Source organism: Onthophagus taurus, chromosome 5 (genome assembly GCF_036711975.1).
Source record: "Onthophagus taurus isolate NC chromosome 5, IU_Otau_3.0, whole genome shotgun sequence".
NCBI classification, from domain to species: Eukaryota; Metazoa; Arthropoda; class Insecta; order Coleoptera; family Scarabaeidae; genus Onthophagus; species Onthophagus taurus.
Window position 1 is genome coordinate 10,159,538 of NC_091970.1, and position 13,355 is coordinate 10,172,892.

At 26.8% G+C, this 13,355-nt stretch overlaps 1 protein-coding gene and 1 long non-coding RNA gene across 2 annotated transcripts in view; one reads left to right on the plus strand and one right to left on the minus strand.

Annotated features, from left to right (window-relative positions):
- The window catches only part of LOC139429878 (uncharacterized), a 143,055-nt gene that overhangs the window by 91,581 nt on the left and 38,119 nt on the right, over nt 1–13,355 (minus strand). The gene's annotated exons all lie outside the window — the stretch shown is intronic.
- On the plus strand, nt 6,414–11,194 carry LOC111420689 (uncharacterized). Its single transcript, XM_023053734.2, has 2 exons — nt 6,414–6,650; nt 6,704–11,194. Exons 1-2 carry the CDS (start codon nt 6,591–6,593, stop codon nt 6,947–6,949), a joined length of 306 nt encoding a protein of 101 aa, XP_022909502.1. The 5' UTR covers nt 6,414–6,590; the 3' UTR covers nt 6,950–11,194.

Below are 13,355 nucleotides of genomic sequence, written 5' to 3' on the forward strand. Positions count from 1 at the left end.
CATGAAATTTGCATAATTTGCAATAAGAAGGGTGTAGATTCTAATAAATAAAGCTAAATTATTGTTAAAGTTGGATTAAAAACGTTATGGTTGATTAAATCAAAAAATCTCCAAAAATAAAAGTTTTAAGAGAAATGAAAGTTTCTAAGTTTTTGGAAAATTGGGTTGGAATCATGAAGTTTGGACAAATTGCAATAAAAACAATGTAGATTCTAATAAATAAAGCTAAGTTATTATTAAAGTTGGATTAAAAAAGTTATGGGTGATTAAATCAAAAAATGTCTAAAAATTAATATTTTAGAGAAATGAAAGTTTGCAAGTCTTTGGAAACTCGGGATGGAATCATAAAATTTGGACAAGTTGTTATAAAGAGAGTGTAGATTCTAATAAATAATGCAAAATTGTTATTAAAGTTGGATTCAAAAAGTTGTGGGTGATTAAATCAAAAAATGTACAAAAATGAATGTTTTAAAGGAAATGAAAGTTTCTAAGTCTTTGGAAAATTGTGTTGGAATTATGAAATTTGCATAACTTGCAATAAAAACAGTGTAGATTCTAAGATTCTAAAGCTAAGTTATTATTAAAGTTGGATTAAAAAAGTTATGGGTGATTAAATCAAAAAATATCCAAAAATTAATGTTTTGACATGACATGACATTTAACAAATCGTATCTTAAGAACGAGTCAAGATATCATCATGAAATGAAAGCCATTTTAAAGCAAATTTATTTAATATTTAATATAAAGAAACTCGTTTCTTTATGTTTATAAACCCCGCAGTTATGATTTTTTAAATTCATCTCTACATCCACATTTGACAAGTTGAGGTTATAATGGTTATAACACTAAATTTAAAAAAATCATATCTCAAAAAGTAATTGAGATATCGATGCGATTTAAAAACAGTTTTATAGCAAATTTAATCTAGTTTTAATGCACCAAAAATAATTCCTTCGTTCCTATAATTTTCGACGATACGATTCTTTCAATGGAATAGTTGAGGTTATATTGATAAAGATGACTTTTAAATAATCGTATCTCAAGAACGAAATGAGATATCATGATAACATAAAAGCCATTTTAAAGCAAATTTAATTAACATTTAATGGGTAGAAAATCAATTCTTTATTTTTAATTCATTTCCACTTTTGACAATTTGAAGTTATAAGTACTAAATTTGAAAAAATCATATCTCAAAGATATTGATGCAATTTTATAGGAAATTTCATATATATGATCGATATTATATTTTGTTGTGCAGAATGCGAAAAGCGATTTCTAAAGAAAAAGAAATACCGGTGTTTATTTTCGTTCATTTTTTGCCACAAGAATTGAAAGCGAAAGATTGAAAGCGATATTGGAAAATGTTATCGAAACGTGTTTATATCTTTCGTTCTCAGATTTCATCCTCGGATTTATATCAAAACAGCATTTTTAGGATTCATCACGCGGATTATAGATTTTAAACGAAATTATTAAAGAATTTCTAAACCATTTTTTTCCTAATACTATCTAAATTTAAAAGGTTTTCGGTATCGGATTTATTGCAACGCGTTTCCTCATAAACTGATGATATACAGTGATACATCCGGTCGATATAGCGATTTTATGAACATTTTTATTATTATTTCAGAATGTTGCCACGCGAATTTAACGCTTCCAATACGTCTCTTTTTATTATTATTATCAATTTTTAATAAAAAAGTGTAACAAAATTATTTTTTTTTAATTCTAATTACATCGTTGCTTTAATAAGAAGGTGGTTCTTCATCAATTTTAACCCGCGTTCTCTGTGAAGCCAGATAAAGCAAAAAATAGTGCAAAGAAGAGAACAAAAATGGAACAAGGACGCCGAAGGTTTTGTCCAGCACTGAAACCTATCAATTTTATTGATTGATCGGAACGTGGAAAAGCTGCCCAAGCAGGAAAGAATGATCTAAGTTTCTAAACCTTTCCAACACAAGATCCCAACGCGTTTTAGAAAACCCCAACTATTACCATATTTATTTTATGGTAAAGGGACTCGTTTATTGTGCCATCACGAAAAAAATGTTTTGATTTCGTTCAAAAACTCGTTAAAACTTTCTTTGGCGGAAATTAATCGCTTTGAATCTTCAACTTAAAAAGTTTTGTTCTTATTTATTCAACCGTTAATTCAATAAGATTACGTCATTGTAATAACCGGATGAGATTAATCGAAATCGATCGAATAATTTCCCGGGAGACGATTGAAATCAAACTTTAGCAATTTTCCAAGAAATGGTAACGAGAAGTCGTAATGGGAAATCAAAAAAAAAGATTATCCGCGAAAGAAGTGACACAAAAACATCATCAAGACGTAAAAGTTATATTAAAGTTTTCCTGTCAAAGTTCCTTCTAATTACAACTTCAATAAACTCGTGTATTCGCGAAACTTTGACGTTAATTTCATATAGTACAGTGGCCCGACAATATTTACCAGACGAGTTAGGTACTTCAGCAAACATAAACTAATTTATATTCAAGCCAAAGTTGTTTTAGCAAAAAAAATTGAGTGTAAAATGAAAAATCGCCTTAAATGAGCCCAAACACGACTAATTTATCTCTAAAAATAACGGAGATACAACAAAAAAAAATTAAAATTGTTGTTTTTTGAAATAAATTAGTCGAGTTTGGGCTCATTTAACGCGATTTTATATAAACATTACAAATTTTTAATGAAAAATAAATTATTATTTTAAAATTCTTAATCTCCATTAAATTTCCTTTAAAACAAGTCCAAACACGATGAAGTTATCTTTAAAAACAACCAAGATAATCTTATTATCACATTATTTTGACAGGTAATGTTTGACGTTTGACATTTTTAGGTTAATTTACAAAAAAAAAATTTTTTAAAGATAAACGGGTCGTGTTTGGACTCATTTTACAAAATTTCTTTTTCTTAATAAGTTGCTAAAGATAAAAAAAATTTTCATCCACTTCCGGTTTCAAAAATTTCAAGTTTTTTAATAAAAAATCTTAATCTCCATTAAATTTCCTTTAAAACAATTCCAAACACGATCAAGTTATCTTTAAAAACAAGCAAGATAATCTTATTATAACATTATTTTTACAATTAATGTTTGACGTTTGACATTTTTAGGTTAACTTACAAAAAAAATTATTTTTAAAGATAAACGGGTCGTGTTTGGACTCATTTTACAAGATTTCTTTTTCTCAATAAGTTGCTAAAGACAAAAAATAATATTTATCCACTTCCGGTTTTTGAAATTTCAAGTTTTTTAATAAAAAATCTTAATCTGCATTAAATTTCCTTTAAAACAACTCCAAACACGATCAAGTTATCTTTAAAAACAACCAAGATAATCTTATTATCACATTATTTTGACAGTTGATGTTTGACGTTTGACATTTTTAGGTTAACTTACAAAAAAAATTATTTTTAAAGATAAACGGGTCGTGTTTGGACTCATTTTACAAGATTTCTTTTTCTTAATAAGTTGCTAAAGATAAAAAAGAATTTTTATCAACTTCCGGTTTTTAAAATTTCAAGTTTTTTTATAAAAAATCTTAATCTCCATTAAATTTCCTTTTAAACAACTCCAAACACCATCAAGTTATCTTTAAAAACAACCAAGATAATCTTATTATAACATTATTTTGACAGTTAATGTTTGACGTTTGACATTTTTAGGTAAATTTACAAAAAAAATTATTTTTAAAGATAAACGGGTCGTGTTTGAACTCATTTTACAATTTTTTTTTTCTTAATAAGTTGCTAAAGACAAAAAATAATTTTTCTCCACTTCCGGTTTTTAAAAGTTCAAGTGTTTTAATTAAAAATCTTAATCTCCATTAAATTTCCTTTAAAACAAGTCCAAACACGATCAAGTTATCTTTAAAAACAACCAAGATAACCTTATTATAACATTATTTTGACAGTTAATCTTTGACGTTTGACATTTTTAGGTTAACTCACAAAAAAAATTATTTTTAAAAGTAAACTGGTCGTGTTTGGACTCATTTTACAAGATTTCGTTTTCTTAATAAGTTGCTAAAGATAAAAAAGAATTCTCATCCACTTCCGGTTTTTAAAATTTCAAGTTTTTTAATAAAAAATCTTAATCTCCATTAAATTTCCTTTAAAACAAGTCCAAACACGATCAAGTTATCTTTAAAAACAACCAAGATAATCGTATTATAACATTATTTTGACAATTAATGTTTGACGTTTGACATTTTTAGGTTAACTTACAAAAAAAATTATTTTTAAAGGTAAACGGGTTGTGTTTGGACTCATTTTACAAGATTTCTTTTTCTTAATAAGTTGCTAAAGATAAAAAAGAATTCTCATCCACTTCCGGTTTTTAAAATTTCAAGTTTTTTAATAAAAAATCTTAATCTCCATTAAATTTCCTTTAAAACAACTCCAAACACGATCAAGTTATTTTTAAAAACAACCAAGATAATCTTATTATAACATTATTTTGACGTTAATGTTTGACGTTTGACATTTTTAGGTTAACTTACAAAAAAATTATTTTTAAAGATAAACTGGTTGTGTTTGGACTCATTTTACAAGATTTCTTTTTCTTAATAAGTTGCTAAAGATAAAAAAGAATTTTTATCAACTTCCGGTTTTTAAAATTCCAAATTTTTTAATGAAAATTTTAAATCTCCATTAAATTTCATTTAAAACAACTCCAAACACGATCAAGTTATCTTTAAAAACAACCAAGATAATCTTATTATCGCATTATTTTGACAGTTAATGTTTGACGTTTGACATTTTTAGGTTAACTTACAAAAAAAATTATTTTTAAAGATAAATGTGTCGTTTTTGTACTCATTTTACAAGATTTCTTTTTCTTAATAAGTTGCTAAAGATAAAAAAGAATTTTCATCCACTTCCGGTTTTTAAAATTTCAAGTTTTTTAATAAAAAATCTTAATCTCCATTAAATTTGCTTTAAAACAACTCCAAACACGATCAAGTTATCTTTAAAAACAACCAAGATAATCTTATTATCACATTATTTTGACAGTTAATGTTTGAAGTTTGACATTTTTAGGTTAACTTACAAAAAAAATTATTTTTAAAGATAAACGGGTCGTGTTTGGACTCATTTTACAAGATTTCTTTTTCTTAATAAGTTGCTAAAGATAAAAAAGAATTTTCATCCACTTCCGGTTTTTAAAATTTAAAGTTTTTTTATATAAAATCTTAATCTAAATTAAATTTCCTTTAAAACAACTCCAAACACGATCAAGTTATCTTTAAAAACAACCAAGATAACCTTATTATCACATTTTTTTGACAGTTAATGTTTGACGTTTGACATTTTTAGGTTAACTTACAAAAAAGTTAATTTTAAAGATAAACGGGTCGTGTTTGAACTCATTTTACAATTTTTTTTTTCTTAATAAGTTGCTAAAGACAAAAAATAATTTTTCTCCACTTCCGGTTTTTAAAATTTCAAGTTTTTTAATAAAAATTCTTGATCTCCATTAAATTTCCTTTAAAACAACTCCAAACACGATCAAGTTATCTTTAAAAACAACCAAGATAATCTTATTATAACATTATTTTGACAGTTAATGTTTGACATTTGACATTTTTAGGTTAACTTACAAAAAAGTTAATTTTAAAGATAAACGGGTCGTGTTTGAACTCATTTTACAATTTTTTTTTTCTTAATAAGTTGCAAAAGACAAAAAATAATTTTTCTCCACTTCCGGTTTTTAAAATTTCAAGTTTTTTAATAAAAATTCTTGATCTACATTAATTTTCTTTTAAAACAACTCCAAACACGATCAAGTTATCTTTAAAAACAACCAAGATAATCTTATTATCACATTATTTTGACAGTTAATGTTTGACATTTGACATTTTTAGGTTAACTTATAAAAAAATTATTTTTTTAAGATAAACGGGTCGTGTTTGGGCTCATTTTAAAAGATTTCTTTTCCTTAATAAGTTACTAAAAATTAAAAAAAAATGGATTCACTTCCGGTTTTTAAAATTTCAAGTTCTTTAATAAAATTTCGGAATCTCCATTAAATTTCCTTTAAAACAACTCCAAACTCGACTAATTTATCTCAAAAAACGACCGAGATACAACAACAAAAAATTAAAAACAATCGACGATCGCTTTTTTAAAGATTGTCGTAACTCCGTTGTTTTTTGAGATAACCCCATCGTGTTTGGGCTCATTTCACGCGATTTCTCACAACGATAACGAATTTTTAATAAAAAATAAAATAAAATTATTATTTTAAAATAATCAAAACTATTAAGTATTAACACCTGTCTTCTTGAATGACAAAGATAGGAAATCTAGCAACAGCTGACCGTCGCTGACGGTAGGCATCTGTTCGGGAAACATCTGCCGGCGATCAACAGCATAAATCGCGCTCTCATTGGTCAGAATACCTTACATTTTTTTTTGTTTTCGAGAAGGTAAACATCTGCCCAGTTACGCCTCACATTTTAGGAGCAGAATAGTCTTTAGTTTTCGTGTTGTAGTGTACACCTCGCGGATTATAACCTTAAAAAAGAACTAAATTAATTAATAATTATTTTTTAATCCGGGTGAATTGTTCGTCGAAATGAAAGTGCCTAAAAAAAATCAACAACCAAATTGTTCGAGTAAATCTAGTCGGCAAAGAGTGAGTTAATTCGAGTTCATTTTTAAGACTTATTTAAAAATGATTAATTTCAGACGAGAAAACATGGAAATAAAGATAACAATAGCAAAGAAAAAGTGGATGAATTACTGAGAATTTGTTTACAAAAAGTTTGCGAGTTACAAAAAGATTTGGAAAAAGACGAATTTGAGGATACTTTTGAGCAGGGCTATTCTGCTTGCGCGAATGAAGCAATGAGGTTTCTAACCGAGCAAGGACTCCCAAATAATCACCCCATCATGCAAAATTTAGTAGAAAAATTTTTAAACCCAAAACCATAATTTATCATCGTCTTTTTTTGTATTCTAGTCATTTATTTAGAGACTGCTTAAGGATTTATTAGAATTTCGATTTAATCTAGTCATTTATATCAGTAGATTTAAGAAATTAAAAACGAACTAGTCATTTTTATTAAGAAATTTTTTGTAAAATAAAAAAAAATAATTTAAAAATTTATTTTTTTTTTAATTTAAACCTTATTTTCTTGGAGAAAATAAAAAATCCTTTAAAATGAGCCCAAACACGACCCATTTATCTCAAAAAACAAAAAAGATACAACAAAAATTAACCAAAAACAATCGACGAACGCCATTTTTTAATTGATTGTATCTCGATTGTTTTTAAAAATACCCCCGTCGAGTTTGTACTCATTTTAAAGGATTTTTAATGAGCATTACGTTCCAATAAGTAATTTAAAAAAAAATTAATTAATTTTATTATAAATAAAAATAAGCAAATTCTATATCATTAATTCTTTTAATCATTTTCTTAAAGGAAATGAAAAATCCTTTAAAATGAGCCCAAACATGACATGGTTATCTTAAAAAATAAAAAAGTTAACCTAAAAATTGAAACGTCAAATGTCAAAATAAATTTAAAGTGACATTTCGGGTGTTTTTAATAACGTGACATGTTTTGACCGATTTAAAAGAAATTTAATGGAGATTAAGTTTGTTTATCTTTAAAAATATTATTTTTTGTAAGTTAACCTAAAAATGTCAAACGTCAAATACTACCTGTCAAAATAATGTTATAATAAGATTATTTTGGTTGTTTTTAAAGATAACTTGATCGTGTTTGGAGTTGTTTTAAAGGAAAATTAATGTAGATTAAGAATTTTTATTAAAAAATTTAAAATTTTAAAAACCGAAAGTGGAGAAATTTTTTTTTTATCTTTAGCAACTTATTAAGAAAAAGAAATCTTGTAAAATGAGTCCAAACACGACCCGTTTATCTTTAAAAATAATTTTTTTTGTAAGTTAACCTAAAAATGTCAAATGTCAAACATTAACTGTCAAAATAATGTTATCATAAGATTATTTTGGTTATTTTTAAAGATAATTTGATCGTGTTTGGAGTTGTTACAAAGGAAATTTAATGGCGATTAAGAATTTTTATTAAAAAAATTTGAAATTTTAAATACCGGAAGTGGAGAAAATTTTTTTTTATCTTTAGGAACTTATTAAGAAAAAGAAATTTTGTAAAATGAGCCCAAACACGACCTGTTTATCTTTAAAAATATTTTTTTCTGTAAGTTAACCTAAAAATGTCAAATGTCAAACATTAACTGTCAAAATAATGTTATAATAAGATTATTTTGGTTATTTTTAAAGATAACTTGATCGTGTTTGGAGTTGTTTTAAAGGCAAATTAATGTAGATTAAGAATTTTTATTAAAAAACTTGAAATTTTAAAAACCGGAAGTGGAGAAAAATTTTTTGTATCTTTAGCAAGTTATTAAGAAAAAGAAATCTTGTAAAATGAGTCCAAACACGACCCGTTTATCTTTAAAAATAATTTTTTTTAACATAACCTAAAAATGTCAAATGTCAAACATTAACTGTCAAAATAATGTTATAATAAGATTATCTTGGTTGTTTTGAAAGATAATTTGATCGTGTTTGGAGTTGTTTTAAAGGAAAATTAATGTAGATTAAGAATTTTTATTAAAAAACTTGAAATTTTAAAAACCGGAAGTGGAGACAAATTTTTTTTATCTTTAGCAAGTTATTAAGAAAAAGAAATCTTGTAAAATGAGTCCAAACACGAACCGTTTATGTTTAAAATTTTTTTTTTTGTAAGTTAACCTAAAAATGTCAAATGTCAAACATTAACTGTCAAAATAATGTTATAATAAGATTATTTTGGTTATTTTTAAAGATAATTTGATCGTGTTTGGAGTTGTTTTAAAGGAACATTAATGTAGATTAAGAATTTTTATTAAAAAACTTGAAATTTTAAAAACCGGAAGTAGAGAAAAATTTTTTTTTATCTATAGCAACTTATTAAGAAAAAGAGATCTTGTAAAATGAGTCCAAACACGACAAGTTTATCTTTAAAAATAATTTTTGTTGTAAATTAACCTAAAAATGTCAAACGTCAAACATTAACTGTCAAAATAATGTTGTAATAACATTGTCTTGGTTGTTTTTAAAGATAACTTGATCGTGTTTGGACTTATTTTAAAGGAAATTTAATGGAGATTAAGAATTTTAATTAAAAAACTTGAAATTTTAAAAACCGGAAGTGGAGAAATTTTTTTTTTATCTTTAGCAACTTATTAAGAAAAAGAAATCTTGTAAAATGAGTCCAAACACGACAAGTTTATCTTTAAAAATGTTTTTTTTTGTAAATTAACCTAAAAATGTCAAACGTCAAACATTAACTGTCAAAATAATGTTATAATAAGATTATCTTTGTTGTTTTTAAAGATAACTTGATCGTGTTTAGAGTTGTTTTAAAGGAAATTTAATGGAGATTAAGAATTTTAATTAAAAAACTTGAAATTTCAAAAACCGGAAGCGGATAAATATTATTTTTTATCTTTAGCAAGTTATTAAGAAAAAGAAATCTTGTAAAATGAGTCCAAACACGACCCGTTTATCTTTAAAAATAATTTTTTTTGTAAATTAACCTAAAAATGTCAAACGTCAAACATCAACTGTCAAAATTATGTTATAATAAGATTATCTTGGTTGTTTTTAAAGATAACTTGATCGTGTTTGGAGTTGTTTTAAAGGAAATTTAATGGAGATTAAGAATTTTAATTAAAAAACTTGAAATTTCAAAAACCGGAAGCGGATAAATATTATTTTTTATCTTTAGCAAGTTATTAAGAAAAAGAAATCTTGTAAAATGAGTCCAAACACGACCCTCTTATGTTTAAAAATAATTTTTTTTGTAAGTTAACCTAAAAATGTCAAACGTCAAACATCAACTGTCAAAATAATGTTATAATAAGATTATCTTGGTTGTTTTTAACGATAACTTGATCGTGTTTGGAGTTGTTAGAAAGGAAATTTAATGGAGATTAAGAATTTTTATTAAAGAACTTGAAATTTTAAAAACCGGAAGTGGAGAAAATTTTTGTTTATCTTTAGCAACTTATTAAGAAAGAGAAATCTTGTAAAATGAGTCCAAACACGATCCGTTTATCTTTAAAAATATTTTTTTTTGTAAGTTAACCTAAAAATGTCAAACGTCAAACATTAACTGTCAAAATAATGTTATAATAAGATTATTTTGGTTATTTTTAAAGATAATTTGATCGTGTTTGGAGTTGTTACAAAGGAAATTTAATGGAGATTAAGAATTTTTATTAAAAAAACTTGAAATTTTAAAAACTGGAAGTGGAGAAAAATATTTTTATCTTTAGCAACTTATTAAGAAAAAGAAATCTTGTAAAATGAGTCCAAACACGACCCGTTTATCTTTAAAAATAATTTTCTTTGTAAGTTAACCTAAAAATGTCAAACGTCAAACATTAACTGTCAAAATAATGTTATAATAAGATTATCGTGGTTGTTTTTAAAGATAATTTGATCGTGTTGGGAGTTGTTTTAAAGGAAATTTAATGAAGATTAAGAATTATTATTAAAAAATTTGAAATTTTAAAAACCGGAAGAGGAGAAAAATTTTTTTTATCTTTAGCAACTTATTAAGAAAAAGAAATCTTGTAAAATGAGTCCAAACACGACCCGTTTATTTTTAAAAATAATTCTTTTTGTAAGTTAACCTAAAAATGTCAAACATCAACTGTCAAAATAATGTTGTAATAAGATTATCTTGGTTGCTTTTAAAGATAACTTGATCGTGTTTGGAGTTATTTTAAAGGAAATTTAATGGAGATTAAGAATTTTAATTAAAAAACTTTAAATTTAAAAAACCGGAATTGGATAAATATTATTTTTTATCTTTAGCAAGTTATTAAGAAAAAGAAATCTTGTAAAATGAATCCAAACACGACTCGTTTATCTTTAAAAATATTTGTTTTTGTAAATTAACCTAAAAATGTCAAACGTCAAACATCAACTGTCAAAATAATGTTGTAATAAGATTATCTTGGTTGTTTTTTGAGATAACTTGATCGTGTTTGGAGTTAATTTAAAGGAAATTCAATGGAGATTAAGATTTTGCCAAATAGATGGCTAATTATTTTTTTTTAATTTCCGCCATCTTATTTTTATAAAAAAAGATATCTTGAGTATGATAACACCTAAATATATCGAGTTTGGGCTCATTTTAAAGGATTTTTCATTTCCTAAGAAACTATTAAGATTAGATAATTCGAGTTTTTAAAAAAATTTTATTGCAAATAAAAATAAACAATTTCAAATAAAACATAATTATTTTTTTGTATAGAATTATTATAGAAAACAAAAATAATTATTTAAAATCACTTTTCACTCATTAAATATTTCAAATCGCACCCTTGAAAACATTTTAAATACATCAACTTCAAATCTTCGTGATTTTCGATTTTTCCCTCAATCAAAATTTTCTTCCAAACATTTTCGGCCAACAATACTTGATTTTCTTCTATTAAAGCGTTGTTGAAAACAATTTCAGTTGGGTTTTCGTTGGTTTTGATTTGTTTTATCGAGTCCATGCTTTGAAAAAAAAATGAGGTACACCCAGCAGAATATGATGTCAACTGAGGGTGGAACGTTGTGGAACAATTGGACACCCCTATTTTAAGCACACGTCGTCGACATCTGTGGGTGTTTCGATGCTCCCCACCCCCTCCCCAGTCACCCTTTGTTACGAATTGCACCAAAACGTTCCTTTTCAACCAGTTAAAGCTCATTCGAAACATTGATTTTTGTATCGTATTAAATAAAAATTTTTATCTTAACGTTTAATTTAGTTCTTTTTGTTTCTATTTTTCTACGAACTCCGGAATTTTTAATTAAAAATCGTCTGAGATATTATTTTTACTGTTTGTTCGTTTAAAATGAATCAATTTTTTTCTGTTTGTTTACTTAAAACGATGAGGGGTTAAAAAACATTCAATTTCAACAATACGAGATAGGATGTAATAATTACATGTATCATCTGACGTGGGGCGGATTTTCTCTGGGATTTATAACGGTGCCGGATTTGTTTCCGGGGTTAAAGGCTCCTGTTTTCAGTAATATTTTACATTTGAAATAGGGTCTTTGAAAGCCACCGAAAACGAGATTTGAATTTAAACGAATCCGACGTTCATTCAAGCTTTAAATTGGTACGATTACTCTTGAGATGTTATCAAAGACGAGATACGTAGATTGTTATTTGTTGTAGCAGAGTATCTTATACAGGGTGACAATTTAATTCTCTACAAATCCTCTATAAACATGGTCTATGCTTATTTATTGTAGTTTCCTTTATATTGCGAAATTTATCAAAATATGCACGAAATGCCAGAAACTGTTTGATAGAAGACTAAATATCTCTGCCATAAAACTAAATATCGCCAATGCAGAAGCGTTCTAGTGCCATATATGTAGTGAAATAAAAATCACTATATGACAGAGTCAAAAGTGAAGACCGACGACAACAGGGCAACATACAAGACGTGATAAAATAGACAAGAAGCCGAAGAAACTGCTGAAACAAGCACGTAAACAGAAAAACATGAAAGAGTCAAGTTATCAAAAGCGTTTTGGTAGCCTGACCACTTTTGGAAAGGATGAAGTCTACATTTGAAGGAGTATAGGAAGAAAACAGGCAGAGCCTACCTACTACACGTTGGAAGAAAGGAGAAGATAATGACATAGACTATCTACTAGATAAACGAAATATAGAGAATACTAATCAGGCAGATTCGTGGGTGGTGACATGAAGAATGATAAAGAGGTGGTCTTACAATTCGTATTCTTGGAATGGAGCTAGCGAGGGATGGCAGGAAGATAAAGTTTCGGATCTATAAAACAATTTCAAGGCTTATAGTGACAAATGGCTGTTTGTTCTAGACACTAACTCAGAAACTGGTAAACAGCATTAAGAGGAAGATCGTCTTCGACGAGAAGGATTGTAAGCTTAATATATGGAGAAGAAGAATCAGGAGAAACCTACAACTCCTACATGGAACCAATGCTCATAAAGTACATCAAGATCCAAAGCTTACAATGGCCAGGACTATGTCGTAATGACGGAGGGAAGGATACTGCAGCAACTATTTCACAAAAACTGGAGCGAAAAGCCGAAAGGAAGATGGAAGGACGCGACGGACAAATACGCCAGAGATATGCTTTGGTCCAGAAACTGGTGGCTTGGAAAAAAAATTGAGGGAGGCCAGGTACCGATAATGGTATGTAGAACCTTTGAAATAGAAGGTGTCGATCTGGGTATATGGTATTTAACTTTGGGAATGCTCAAGTAATAGCAACGTGAAGATGATCTATAGACGTGGCAAAGTAAAGTACT

What these genes read in the sequence shown, in the direction of transcription:
- LOC111420689 (XM_023053734.2), top strand. Translation starts at nt 6,591, where the DNA reads ATGAAAGTGCCTAAAAAAAATCAACAACCAAATTGTTCGAGTAAATCT. An exon ending in GTAAATCTAGTCGGCAAAGA is followed by an intron (nt 6,651 to 6,703) that starts GTGAGTTAATTC and finishes GATTAATTTCAG; the next exon opens with ACGAGAAAACATGGAAATAA.